Here is a 15,251-nt window from a genome sequence, read left to right as displayed (position 1 = left end):
AGTCACGTGGCTTATTTAAAAAAACTCTAAGTATAAGAGCAAAGTAACTAAGAGAATGTGGATTGCTGTATTATAATGGGAAGTTTTGGGGGAACTATATATATTTCATTTAATGAGTGTGGGGTGTTTCCCCCACTGATGAGTAACAGGAACCATCATTTGTCAGCTCGTCTAGTAATATTAAAAAAGATTATTATGAAATCATTATTACATAAAAAGGCAGATACCTCAAAGTGTGCAGTATGTAAAATTCTTGTGTAAGGTGAACTCCAGCTACTTTCATTTTTTAAAAACATCAAAGGGTTTTTTCTTCATTCTTCTCATTGACTTTTTATTCCATAAGTCTGTCACAGATACTGGTTTACTACCGACGTCATGTTAAAAAACGGTGCGGTAAAAGATTAGCTTCCCCCGTTTCAAAGTGCGTATTAGACATTAAGTGGGTGCACTGGGAAAAACCATTAACAACTTGGTCAGAAAATTGTATGGTTACTCGAGTGATTATTGCATATTAAACATTATCTTAAAACACTGCATGGCTTTTTTTCCATTTTGTTTGTTCTTTCTGTGCATAAGCTTTGACATAACTCCTACGCCTTGGGAATCAGAGGTAAAACTGTGTTTTTCTCGCCTTGCTTACTGCATAATGGAACTGTTATACGTCTAAGAGGGAGCAGGAGGGTCAGATTAGTTTTATGCATTTGTCCTCAAGGATATTACATGGATTAATGCTAATTAATTAAACTTTCCAAAGCCTTTTGTTTTTTTTATTTTGCTTTGTTACTGCAGTGGCCATTGTGCATTTATTTAAGCAAAATATAACCATGATCAACTGTACGGCCAGTCATTAAGGGCCTTTGATTCCAACAAAAACACCTTTCAAATGAGTGGCCTGCACACAAATGATAATGTTTTTCTTTACAAGCATGTGTCTCTGCATTTGTCAGAGAGGGAGAAATAATATGGTTGTTGCTTATTTCAGTCCTTGTTCAACCATTATAGCTAATGGACCAGGTTGGACCTCTCAGTATTGATTGCAAATGTGAGTGTATGTTGCATTGCTTTGAGAAAAAATGGCAAACAAGGGAAATGGGTGACAGTGGCTATACGGTATCTATTTCAAATAATCATTGCCGAATGTTGTCACTTTTACTGGCTTTTAGTCTTTTATGAGCTGCAATCTATTGTTTTTGATAGTCATTTAGAATCCCTAGTTACTCCAGCTGGTGGACCTAAATTGATGTTTATTCGTTTATCTTAAATGTGTAGTTCCACGTGTGCATCTGCCTGTTTAGTTGCTTAAACAAAAGCTGTTGTATTAGTTGCAGTAAACATGCCATTTTATTCCGACAGAATCTGATGAAAAAATGCCACATCTAATCATTTTCTTGATGTAAGCTTTTCCATTCTCTTATTTTGTCAGCCATTCGTGAGAAGACAGCCTTAGTAATAGAAACCTTCTGGCCCTTTGACAGCATCATGTCAAATATATAAACTGTACCAACTTTTGTGAGGATTCCTGTTCACAATGCATTACAACAGCATTGTCATTTAGCAAATACGATCCTGTTCTAATAATTTCAACACATGAAATTTGGGTCCTTCTAGCAGCTGTATTTTATAAATCCTATATGCACCTGCATCACAAGCAAAGTTTTGAAGTAGGTTTCACTCTTTTAGTTCATCATATCCAATCATTGGGATGAACCCCATAATTCTTTTGCAGTTTAAAATCCCAACAGGATCCTCATTACTCTGTTTGGTGTTGTGGTCTTGGTGTTGCTGTGGGAAGCACCGGCATCAGAATAGAGAGCAGAATGCTTCAGGTGGAGCTCATTTGGTGGATGAAAGAATAATAATGAGAAAGGGAGGTGGTCACTTCAGGCTCACTAATTGGATTGAGTGTACCAGGAGGAATTTAAACTTTAATTTTAGATAGAGGGACAATTATATGGAACAAGACAAGTAACAAGGCTTTAAACAAGGAGGAGTCCTGTTGGTGGGAATCACTCTCTGGACATCAAGCATGTCTGATTCTGCCACTAGTGGCCCAAAGGAAATCTTATTTAATATAATTTTCTATTATGAACTAGTCATTTATTGGTAACTTATTTATTGTATACTTTACTACTATGAATTCCTTATGACTGCTTTGCAACCTTCTATATAGTAAAATTTCTCATTATTTCTTATTTTACTATGACTTTTTGTGGCGTGCTACACTATGATTTATGATGTCAAATTTATGACACTAAAGTATTTTTAATGGCATACTCTACTCTCTGACAATTGTATGGTACACAACACTGTGACTTTCTAAGCAATTGCAAAGGACTACCTTGTCATTTTCAAGTGCTTTTCTCATTTCAAGTGGGGATTGTGGAAATATTGTTTCTATGAAATATGACAGATTTACTTTTTTACTGCATTTACAATCCTCTGACTTTTTAATCACTTACACACCATGACTTTTCCTGACAATTTTATGAGATATTATATTCTGAAATATTATGCTGAGATAGATTTTGACCAATCTGTGCATGCAACATTGCACGGCTCTGTAAGCGACGACGAGGAGGAGGTCCCAAAGGACAAAGATGCATCCTGACAGTTTCTGGTGCATGGTGGAACAATTCCTCTTTTCACAGTGGAACGTGTAGATCCAAGTGGGGCACCGTTTTTTCCTTGGAGGAAACCAGACAGTTGCTGTAAAACAACTGATATTATGTTGCAGTAGAATGAGATTGTCTTCTCATTCATCGGATAAGGTCATAGACGATTATTCGGCATAGAAGGAGACTAAGACGGCTATTTCTGCAAGTTCTGACTTACTATTTCTAGACGGGCCCAAATACATATTGATCTTTATGTTTATCTAACCATTGCTCATTTAAATATATCCTACAGTCTATGCTTATCCACGTCAGTGCTGTATGAGTGCTACACAGTTAGAAAAGACACGGCCATTAGCAGGTATTTAGGAGAATTACATGGCAGAACGCCTGGCAGGTGCTGATGAGGGGACGGACACATAAAGATGTATGGCAACGACAATGATATAGTAGAATATGAGGAAAAATAATAGCAGTGGATGTCAAGCAGGAACACAGCAGCAGGTGCAACTGGAATTGCAACTTCCATCGATGGAAACCTACAAGATAAAATGACACAAGAAAATTACTTTTTTATGATATTAACCTTGGCTGCACATCAGTTTTGTCAAGGTAAATTTGTGATCTTGAGTTGAAATTTACTCCGTCTACAGTCTTGCAAATATGGATGGCAGAATATATTTTTTATTACACAATATTTCATTAAAATGCTTATAAATTAGTTGCCTTTTTTCCCAAAGAAGGTTAGTTCATTCGGTTGGCATGTGTGTAATTTCTTTTGCAGCCATGGTTGCTATCTATTTTTCCATTTTATGTGTACATAACACAATGAGAAAAATCAAATAAAAACATTGTTTATATAACGAGGCTTTTTCCTATGACTTGTGATTTTTCTAATAAATAAATTACTTTACATTGACTATTTCTAACATATTATAAAATTACCTTTTTTCAAAAACATGTTATACTATATCTATTAGTACCTATATAGTATATGTTTTTAAATGGTGGTCAGCTTTAAGGAGAAGTTTGAGGAGCTGCAGTTTTTGCAGTCAGCTTGGACGTAGTATGCTCACATTTTTCCTAAAAAAATGTTTTAATGGTATTTGACTATTTAGTCCTCTGTGCAAGCAACTTCAATGGTCTGAGGCAGCTGGCATATGTTTTTGGGTTGTCTGTCCTTCCCTTTCATGTGGTCATAGGGAGGCCTGGAGGGATTTTTCCCAAATTCATGTTATTTTGAAGAATAATTTCTTTCAGTTTTGCAAATCCTTGTGTTGTCTCAGATCCTTTTAAACTAACTTGCTAATTTCACCCTAACTCTAGGTCTTTCCAGGACCTGTCCAAGCAGGCAGACCTTGTTTATGGGACCGTCAGGGACTCTGCTGTGTACGACTATTTCCAGGCTAAAGGGACAAACCCTCTGGAGCAAGACAGCACGTTCGCCGAGCTCTGGAAGACCATCAACCAGAATAACGCCTTTGAGAACTCGGTCTCCAGCCCGTCAGAGGGAATCAAGAGGGTGAAATTTCATTTTGTTATCCATCAATAAAAGTTTTCAGATGTAAGCGTTTTCGAATCTTCAAAAACGGTGTGGTACGGAAATGTTATTTTACCAATCTTGCTTTAACAGGTGAATAAATTCAAACTTACAAGCACTAGATCAGTATAGCCGCATGACGTAATTCACAAAGCCAACAAACTGCTGCAGATATCTCTTGAGCTGGAGGAGGTGGATGGAGGTGTGATTTCTCCGGTGTGCGTTTGTTTATCGTACCTGGGTGAATTTGAGAGCCACCTGCAGTCCTAATGTGAGGTGAAAATTCTGCTCAGCTGTATTTTTTTTAAGAGCAGAGCCTTATTCTGGAAGATGGATCATGGGGGGGACCTTGGGGAAAAAAGCCAGAGAAGTGCATACAATATAAACAGAACAGGATTCCGAAGGATTGGCAGCCGTAGTTGCTCTACTCGTTCTCCACCGCGTGCGCTTCAGGCAAACTACATTACACTCATTACGTCTCTGAAAACATGGCACACGCGGACTCATGCAAAGGAAAACTAATGCAATTGTTTTTGAAAAACATGTTAAGAAAGTTAACGTTGTGCTAATCAGTGTGATAGTTTTACTGTATATTGGGGCACAGCACAATGAAGGGGACATGTTACTAAAGGGCTGCTTTATCAAGGAAAACCGATCAAAGAAGTAATTGAATTTCCATCAATAATCAGGTAAATTATTCAACCGACTTCCAGGGAGATTCCTTCGGAATTGCGGGCTACGACTGAATTTATTCAGCTGTACGGATCTGCCAATGTTTTCACCCCTTTGTGCGTCTTTTGTCAAACTGCCCAGGCAAAGCAAGAGTCGTATGCCTTCCTGTGGGACATGGCGGTGCTGGAGTACGCTGCTCTGACGGATGATGACTGCACGCTGACTGTGGCGGGCAACAGCATGAGCACCAGAGGCTACGGCATGGCCCTGCAGCACGGCAGTCCGTACAGAGACCTCTTTTCTCAGAAGTACGTTGGTGGATTTTTTTAGCGAACCGGCAATGAGACCGGTGGATTTTTCCATGTCATTCAACCTGTAAATTATTTGAATTTTTTGAGTGTGTTACAACTTGTTTCTGGCCAGCGGTCTGAAAAGGAAGTCGAACCGGGAATAAAATACAAGCGGCAACGGCAATTTATGGGCGGTCAAAGACTATTTCCACAAAAAATGATTCATTTTTGCGCTAGTTTTTACTTCAAATGAAGTTTTCCGTGTCTCTGGCTTTGAACACTGTACATAAAACCCAAGCTGCAGTAAAAATTGTTTTTTCCATAATGTTGACTGTCTAGATACTGTAGTACAGTATTTCTCATCACGGTTTCTCTTGAAGACGCAGACTAAGGAGACATATTTCACATTTTCAGGCCATTGTTGTTTTTTGTTTTTTCCTAATGTAAAAATGTGTTACACATTTTCATCAAGTTTTAAATCAAGGCGGAGCAAAAATATAAACTCATCTTTAACAATCCAAAATGTGAAGATGGCCCAAAGATTATGCTTCGTGGAAGATCTTAAATGCATGACATACCGCAAGGAAATGGTGAATATTAAGTGGTTTCATGACTGTAAATGTCAAGAGCTTTGAGTCATCGTCTTCTTTTGGCTTTGGATGAATGTAATCGTCACTGTGGTATAAGTTGAAGAATGACTCCACAGGTTCAGTTTAAACTCAGCCGTCATCGTTCTCCTCAACAACAAACATCCATTCCTCTGCGCCATATAACTAGTGAGCTTACTGTAATATTTCAGCATCTTTGATGTACACAACTTCATGTGAAACCAATTAATGTTGAAGCCAATTCATGTTTATTTGCCTTGTTTACATGAAACTGATCATTGAGTTCTTGATAATGCATCAAATCACTTCTTGCAGCTTTTAATAGAATTGAAACAATTGGTCTTTAGTTAACAGTCAATGCTATTACAGTACATTAACATGGTATTATTAGGTAATTACAGTCACGCAGAGCAGTTTTATTGATTTGCCTTCATGTTTGTCTAACAGAAATGATTAAATCTTCCACACTCTACTCCAATCCGATCCGATTAGCCAACATTTTACATGTCTGAATCAATGCTATAATAACATGATCATACCAACATGATTCCAACGCCGTGTGCTTCCATCCGATGAAACCGTGCAGCCGCTTGTGTGAAAGACCTGCCCCATGTTTGTCCTCCCCAGGATATTGGAGCTTCAGGAAAAAGGTGACCTTGACACCCTGAAGCAGAAATGGTGGCCGAGGAAAGGCCGCTGCGACCTGCAGAGCCACGCAGACGCCCAGCCGGAGGGACGGGCGCTGCACCTCCACAGCTTTGCCGGCGTCTTCTGCATCCTGGCCGCCGGGCTGCTGCTCGCCCTCCTGGTGGCCGCGCTGGAGACCTGGTGGAACAGCAACCACTGCCGCAGAGAGCAGCCCAAAGAGGTGACAACTGACATCTCATCGGGCCAGGGCCCAGTCCCCAGCCTGCTAACCCAGACCCGGTCCATGGTGGCCACCACGGGTCCGCCTGCCCCACCGAGACCCTGGTCGAGACCCAGACCCCCGGGGCCCCCGGTCCTGCCCAGAGATGCCACTGCCACACTCTACTTTATGGATCCAGCAGGCGCTGACACCAGCCCCGATTTAGTAGAGCTGCAGTACACCCAGTTATAATAGGTGTGCCCCTGATGATAGTCCAGACATCATGTGATCAATCTACTCATTCCTTCTCATGTTGGGCGAGAGGTCGCGGTGCTTTGTTAGGGACGTCTGAGGCTTCTCTCTCTCAAACACACTCTCTGTGATTCTCTCATGCTGACACACACACACACAAATATGAACTGCCTAAACAGACCATCGCAGTGTCTGTTGCTCGTGTGAGAAAACCTCATCTGAGGTGACGACAGTACAAGATGTGAATACCCAAATTATACCTCTGGTCAACGCGTGCTTCAGGTGTACAATAGCTCTCTTTAGCTAATCCATCCAAGTCTTAATGCTTTAGAGCTCGGACTTCAGCTGGGTAGCCCCTCTGCGTGAGGCATCCAGACCACTAAGGCTTGACATGGATCCCTGAACTAAAGTGTGAGCAGAAGCAGAAAGCACAGAATCTGAGCATTGACCTGCTTGAGCCGACGGTGCAGCATTCCAATAGGAATCAGTGGCTTAGGACACACATTAAAGACACGCAGTAAATCAAACTCAACCTCATGCTGTTGTTTGGACACATAGAGTTTGATCTGCTGCTGTTGACTATTTTAGTCGTTGTGTTCAGCTGTTGGAATAATAACCACATACGGCTGTCAAATGAGATTCATCAGAGACAAACCCTTTTTTTACTGGCGGTGTTTTTGTAGACTTGTTTTCAAGCAATTCTCCGCCCAAATTTAATCCTTGAGCGTTTAACGCACGTCCTCTATGGGCTCTAAAGGTGAAAATGTAAGTTCTGCTGTATTTATGACTTGAATATTAAAAGCTAAATGAATGTTTAAATAGATTCGATTAGAAACAACAGAGTAGAAGAGCAACAAAACATGATTAGTAAATTCTTTCTATGATATTACCAGACGAAAATAAAAATTGAAATGTAATAGACCCATCAAACAAGTAGTAGTAGTAGTAGTCAGTTTAAATAGTATTAGTTGCCAACACTAATATAGAATAATAATAATTGAAGTGTTTAATAAAGCAAGAATGATTATTCGAGCGTTAACCAATTGTACCATTGTTTAAACAGTTTATTAGTTCACAGTTTGATTTTTGACAAATCAATATATTTAAGGATGCTTTCACAAGAAACTCTTTGAATGTGTGTCAAATAGTGGTATCACTTCAAAATAGGATTTTGTTCATTTCCATGCATGACGTTCTTAGTTGTCAATGTGACGGGCTTCAGCAAGGTGAATCATTTATTTCCTTATAATTTACATTTAAATGTCCACTATAGATGACACTAACTGGGCAACATTTTATGATTTAGCAAGTATATAAGAAGCAAGTCATCAGATGGCCAAGGAAGTGCTCCAGTTGTCAGCCAACTAACATTCTCTCCAAATAGAAGGGTGAAACTCGACTGAAATCCCTGCTGCCACATCACTGCTCTATACGTATACAGAAGTAGACCTCATCTAATCCTCAACAGGCAAACCAATGAGAGCGTTCCTCAAAATGTCAAACCGTAGCTTTTATCAAGTCGTAATCAAATAGCAATTATATGTCAATGTCCGGATTCACAGGGGACCGTTTTGGTTATGTATTGTTTCTATGATCTTTGGCAGGTGACTAAGGATTACGGCCCGGAAAGGGTTTCCGGCCCATTGACATATAATGACATAAGCGCTTCACCGGAAGGGAGGCGGCACATATGGACTGACAGAGAGAGGGACTGGGAGGAGGCCGAGGCTCTTGACACAGGTCAGGAGAGGCCTGACATACTGTACCGGATGGTCATTGGCTGTGCCAGGGCTAAGGGACGGGGTAGATCGTTGTTGCTTCATCTGTCATCTCACCCCATGGTCTCTCCTGATATTTGGCATTTTGTTCTGTCTGTGTTCAGTGTGGCTTGACTGAAAAGGGTGCATGATGCTGTGTGAAGGCCAGTGTGCACCCAATATTTCTGATAAACAATCATTTGTCTTTTATATGTATTTAAAAAATGTAGAAATAGTTTCAAAGATTCAACATCCTTTTGATTATTTCGATAAAGTGACATTAACTTTGTCTTCTATTAGATTTTATTGTGTCACAAAGTCTGATTTATTGAATCCGTGTATCCATTGGAGCGTGTCTTGTTAACAGCAGATGCTCTTCATGCAAGAGTTGCCCAACTCAGATGTGTTCACCTAATTGTAGAGACAAAAACACTTCTGCATGAACAGACATCTTCATTTAAATTTGGTTTAGTGGAGAAATTACCTTTTACAACCCCGTTTAAAGATTTAGTGTTTTAAGATAATGTCTCTATTAAATGTGGGCTGCTTAAAACATTTCAGTATTTCATTAAATAATATATTTTGGTATCTTCAATGAAGTTGAGTGTTATTTTAGGCGCCTTGAAACTCATATGAGCTCAACAATGATGAAAATGAATAGACCGCATTGCTTGTAAACTGGTGACTATGAGAGAACCATTGTAACCGGAATTTTTCTGTCTCCTTTCACACTCTATCCCCGACCCATTCTTCTCCTACAACCTCGGAATCCCATCCACTGCACATTCATTTTCACTTTCATCCTTTATCACACTCTTTAATTACATTCATGCTCTCCCTTCAATTAAAACCTCCTTTCTTCTGGCCTCTTTTATTCCACACACGCTCTGTGGCTCTGCCTTTCTTTCCATCTGTCTTTAGGACAAAGAGGTGAACCTGGAACAGGTCCACCACCGTATGAACAGCCTCCTGGACGAGGACTTGGCCCACAAACAGCTGCCGGGACAATCCATCGAGATCTCTGCCCTGGACATTGGCAGCATGCAGCCCAGCCAGTCCCTGGAGGCCCTGTCCGCCCGGGACTACCACGCTCACCGGGGGCCGCCGCGGCTCTCTGTGACCACCTTCCTCCAGGAGGGCCACGGGGCAGGAAGGACACTCGGCGCAGGCTCTGGCAGGACCTTGCCCCTGCCCCTCAGCAGTGCCACCATGCCCTCTATCCGCTGCAAACACAGGGCACCCAATGGGGGGCTCTTCCGGCAGAGCCCAGTCAAAACACCCATGCCAATGTCCTACCAACCGGTGCCAAGAGGACCAATCCCAGAAGCCAGTGAGCCCAGCCACGGGACATCCATCTGAGCACGGCGAGCGCTCACAGGAACTCGAGCTCAAAGAGATACGAGAGCGTGCTCACGGCGCGAAGAGATATAAATAACACAACGTGAAAAAAAGGCTTTTTATTACCGCTGATGAGTCAGCGGGACGATATGTGACAAGACATCGTCTTTAATGTACATATTTGTAAGTACAAAGAGAGAGAGAAGCGAACTTAGGAAGAAAAGAAAAAAAAGAGTATTTTGAATTTTCAACAGTTGAGTTTAAAAAATATAAAAGTATGAAAAATATGACTGTTTGAATGGCTTTGTAAATTTTGTTCTAAATCAATAAAGGTGACAATTCCTTGTGGTTGTTTTCTAAGTGCCAAGTTCAAAGATGTTTTCTTTCAGATGAACATTAACTGAATGTACTATGATAATTCATTCTAAAAAGACATTTCACACTTCAAAAAGACATTGGAAGAATTTATTTGTTTCATATGAAAAAAATAAAAAGTATAATGCAAAAAAACTGAGACGTGTGCTTGAAAACATACTTACACGAATATGAGTGCCGTGCTGTCGGTGTCTATCGGTGTTTCATGAGGGAAATGAAGACTGAAATAGGGCATGTTAGCTTTATTCTTCTAGGACTGGCAGAGAAAAGGTCTTTAAGCGATGAGTTGATATTTTAAATATTCGGTTTGCGAGGCAACAATGATTATCATGTTTTTATTTCATCACAAACTCATTTTATTCATTCACCTGTACTTTTTCTCTGGACCGAGCAAACTACAAGAACACTCATTTTTAATGCAAATCACCCATTGTCTTTGCAGCAGGAAACTACCTTTTGGATATTGTTTTTAGGTCACACAGAGTAAACACAGAGTAAACAAGGAAAAGCTGAGTATTTACCTGCGAAACCGTTCACAAAACGGCAGCAAAGCAATTTCTGTGGCACTTTCAACAAAAGACGTGAATAGATTTGCTCTCGCACAGAACCGACTATCGTGATCTTGTTGCTCCAAAGCCGCGTGTGACCGGGCTTTCCCACTAAAGGGAATTGCACAAAATAAACTGCCCGCAAACACACATTTTTGCAAAGAAGGGCTTTGTCGGATCTGTCGTTTGATTGTTCAAAAGGTTTAACAGCCACCTTCACACCAGCAACGGCACAAGCAAAGGCACACGGGGGCCGCAGTGGGGAGAGCAGGCGCTCGAGCAAGCAGACTCGGCTGGGTCGGCCTCCACCTGGTCAGTGGAATGGTGTTTGAGCGTGTCCATTTTTGCTGTTTATCAAAACATAAAAAGTTGGATGTCGAATATTGTTTACCGAGCCCACCGTGCTCTGATTACAGTATTCAATGGACGCCACAGAACTAAACCAACCCTGAACATAAAAGGGCCTCCAACCAGATGTTGAACCTTATATTCAGATTTAACTCCACCAGGGGAAGATGAGATTTTCTCCTCTTCTGCGCGGCGAAGGAGTGGTAGACCAACGTGTGACTCCTCGGAAACACATGGAATCGTCCTGTGCTCGTTTTAACCTCAAGGAAAAGAGAACAAAGAAAGTTCCTCGAGAGGTTCGGCCTACAAGTAATAATACAGGCGGCTTCACTTGACCCGTAAGGTTGAAAACCAAAGGCTGTAGTCTTCCTTGGAGTTTCCGCGTATGCTTGCTCTTCGGGGTCATCGGGTTAGGAGATCTGTCCGCGCTCGTTTGTGTGTGTTGAGATTGACGATTTGCACTTTTTAAACCTTCCCCGTGCGGCCGGCCGGTCGGCGACCTTGTGCTAAGCGCAAAGTAAAGTCTGGGAAGACTCGGGGCGAGTCGGGGTCAGACTTCCTGTACTTAATGACTCACCTCATGACAGAACACACAGGCGCTCTGCGTCATTACGGACAAGTTAAAGGAAAAAAGGAAATCTGATTCTCCGGAGGAGATGGTGAGATTACATTGAGAAAGGCAGGCTAATAAAAATACACAAATGTCTTTAATATTTAAACATTACAGATAATGTATGTTTATGGTGGATAATTTCCTCATTAGCTGTGAAACCAAATATTTCTTATCATTCTTTTAAATAGGACATTATCACATTGGGTCTTTGCGATAATACATTTCTGCTGTACATGACTCGCATGGATAGTTTGTATAATTAGCTCGGCGTGGGCAGCGTGAGGCAATCTGCTCTAAAATATCTTCTATTTTCCCCGCGGGAAGATCACTGACCGTCTGTCCAGACCGCCTCTGCAGCATTTGTTATCCATTCATCGGGCCATCATACCTAAAACTGTGCAGCGCTTTCTTGTCCCAGGGAGAGCGCTTTTTTGCCTTTTTGTGCCCCCCAAACTTTTAATTATGATGATATTGACTTGGTTCCGTCTTCAATAACAACTGACTTGTCAGCTTTACATGATTTCAACGAAAAAACATACTAAGCCGATTTACAAGACACACATCAAGATCACCAACAGTACACACGGGTGGTGATTTTATACTATTCCAATCGTTTCAAATGTACTCGCTCACAGGTAGCAGATGGGGAGCTTCAATTAGTAAACAAATGGACAGCTACATGTCTTAAAAGTTTGTTTTAGGCGACAGTTAGATTGGCTAGATATGAGGATTGATGTTTGATGGTAGAGCCAAAAGCAAACTAATTTAGCTAAAGGATTAAAGCACATAATATATACAACCTTCAACTTGCATTATTGAAATACAACTGCCAGTCAGTGTCAGCCAATATTCAAACAACAGTTAAAGCAGATGTGCAAGGTTAAATGAGTATATCAACAACAAAATGCCCTGAACACGGGATCACTGAAGACGAAGTGCAAAAACACAACATTGTATTTTCTGAAACTTGAATACATTAAATTCGACCATTCTCCACAGCACTACATTGGCTGCAGCTCTGTGATGCTGAACATGAGAAGAAAAAAAATAAGCTGGTGTCTACCATCACCCACCTCCGACAGCAAGGTGAAGTCTGCATATTTTGCACTAATTAGTTCAATTGTGGCCGCTGTGAATGTCAGCAGTTTGCAGGTATCTATTCAACTAAACAAAGTAGTGGGAAAATTACAATTTTAATCTGATGACGGTGCTTGAGGACCGAGAATGTCTTATCGAGTATCGAGTTAGTTTTGCCTGGACTGAAGAAATCATGGAGCAAAGCTCAGATTACACACTATGCTGCCCACCAGACTGCAAAAAAGATCCCTCAATAAGACAAAAACCAACCACAGGGCAATGATGGAATAGAATATAATACAACATCATTGTAGAATTTTATGCTGTACACCATTGGGACTGAAAGAAGCGTGTTTTTCATACCTGGAATTATAATAAGAAACGCTGTTGCTTAACAAATATTATATTTTTCATGAAGGAATAGCTGTGAGCTGTGAGAGCGCAGGTGTTTCTCAGGGTTGTTTCTTATTGGTAAAGCTGCGTAAAGTGCTTTGTCCGCTGTTACTATTTGGTGGTCCACCAACAGAAGATGTTTCTCAAACTTACTAATCTAAAGTATTTTTCTCAAACGTAGCAGCTATGTGTGGAAGATAAAACAGTAAACAGGAGGACTTTCTCCCTAGTTAACAATGAAAACCAGTTCAGGTTAATCTTTCAACAAACTATCCTATTTGTTCCTTAATAAGCTACAATCATTTCAGGGAGGGAAGTAAACGTGGATGTAACAATGCTATTATCTTTGAAGGCTTCGCAAATGTTTTATGCGAAGGCAGAAACGTTAAGTGAATTTATCCGACCATTAAGAGACACACATCGTGTTTTGGTGAGTAGCTGCTAATGCAAACGCAAACTACGGTTACAAGAAAGCTCCAAGGGCATCTTTAAGTGAAAGTAGAGTATCTTCTGTGGCGGCCGTGGGAATACAAGGCACCTTTCTTCCAATGCATTATGGGGACTATGAACTACAGCAAAAAGGGAATAACACACTCAACCGGTGGAATTGTTAATCGACGACGTTTTGATAAATATCTTACAGCAGAGTGCTCCGATGCTTCGTCTTCTCCACCGATCAGCGTCCTCGAGGACCCGTACATGGGATTCATTTGGATGAGATAACGATCTCGTCGTGAAGCGACAACAACGCCCTCCCGGCTCGGCAGTGGCGATGGAGAATGACCCGTGATTGACGACGGACGCTGCTCCGCTTTTGGTAACTTGAGGTCTGTCGCTGTTGTAACTCGGTCTGTTTTTGCTCGGTGTTTCCGTCGTCTTTAAGCTGGGCTGAATCACAACAGCGTACTACACCCGTGTCTTTTAATATCCTCATTAAATCATTTATGTCACATATGTTTCTTTTCGCCCAGACAGCATCAGGGGGAGAACTCTGTCGTTCAGCTGCGTACCATCCTCCGTATTTATCCTTGAGGTCAAATGGACGCGGCACATTCATTTTTCCTCCCTTCATGTTGCTGAAAAACATATTAATATTTATCACGAGGCCGAATATATGCGGAGTTGCAGGCTCCTACCTGAGCGGAGCAAGTATTAGCTGTGCGATAAACAACTCCTCACCATTTGATGAATAATCCAAGCGAAACACAGACAGACTTATGAAAGTTTTATGGCTTGTGCCGCGGATGCTCTTTCTCTCACTGAATCCCAATATTTCTCTATTTCTCCCTCACTATGTCTCTTTAAATGTGTCTAAAAATGCCCCTTATTAGTTTTGCGTTGAATGTTTGTATTGCGAGATCCCCCGTCTGTGCCGTTTTTGGGAAAGAGGTTCTTCTCTGCTTTCCAACAGGTTGTTCGGCATCCGGCCTGCGTGACCTTTCGACTGCTGCCAGGCGGGTGATGAAGATTCTATTTCGAAAGCACACGTCTCACGTGCAGAGAATAGTAACACACACAACGTGTGTTTTTTTGGAAGATATCGAACAGGAAAATACGGAACCACCTGATTAATTTGTCTTTAACCACCTGGTTAAAATAAGAGACAAGAGAATCAAAAGAACTTACTGAACTTTATCAAAAATCATTCAAAATGTTGCCACACTGTTAATAATTGCTTTGGATCTACTGAACAAATTTTGCTCCATTTGATTTTGAAATAACTTTAGCATTAACCAGCGACGGCTGTAGGAAGCAGGAACTTTGGTAGTTCAGTCCTATGGTGCGTACTTCACACTTCAGTTATTCTGAGTTTACAATCTGCAGTGCGGACAACAAACAACATGTGGTCATCACTTATCTCAGTCCTGCACAAACAAAAGTGGCTTGGAAGCTAAAATCACAAGTATAAAAACGTCGAACTTAACTACCCCTTTATTATCATGCGGTAACCGTTGTTACAGTTGGCCGTCATAATATTGTA

The 15,251-nt window shown here is 41.1% G+C and overlaps 1 protein-coding gene across 5 annotated transcripts in view; it reads left to right on the top strand.

Annotated features, from left to right (window-relative positions):
* Positions 1-10,426, top strand: part of grid1a (glutamate receptor, ionotropic, delta 1a) — a 156,295-nt gene extending 145,869 nt beyond the window's left edge. For 2 of the 5 annotated variants that reach the window (XM_040178759.2, XM_040178762.2), the window contains 5 exons: positions 3,939-4,134; positions 4,966-5,132; positions 6,350-6,590; positions 8,426-8,561; positions 9,500-10,426. In XM_040178759.2, coding sequence (XP_040034693.1) covers positions 3,939-4,134; positions 4,966-5,132; positions 6,350-6,590; positions 8,426-8,561; positions 9,500-9,912 — 1,153 coding nt within the window. In that variant the 3' untranslated portion in view covers positions 9,913-10,426. Of the gene's footprint in view, positions 1-3,938; positions 4,135-4,965; positions 5,133-6,349; positions 6,825-8,425; positions 8,562-9,499 lie in introns of all 5 variants that reach the window. The other 3 variants (XM_040178760.2, XM_078104414.1, XM_040178761.2) reach the window with 2 other exon arrangements.
* The last annotated feature ends 4,825 nt before the right edge of the window (positions 10,427-15,251 follow it).

Source organism: Gasterosteus aculeatus, chromosome 6 (genome assembly GCF_964276395.1).
Source record: "Gasterosteus aculeatus chromosome 6, fGasAcu3.hap1.1, whole genome shotgun sequence".
NCBI classification, from domain to species: Eukaryota; Metazoa; Chordata; class Actinopteri; order Perciformes; family Gasterosteidae; genus Gasterosteus; species Gasterosteus aculeatus.
Note: the sequence above shows the minus strand (reverse complement) of the source record. Positions and strands in the feature narration are given on the sequence as shown.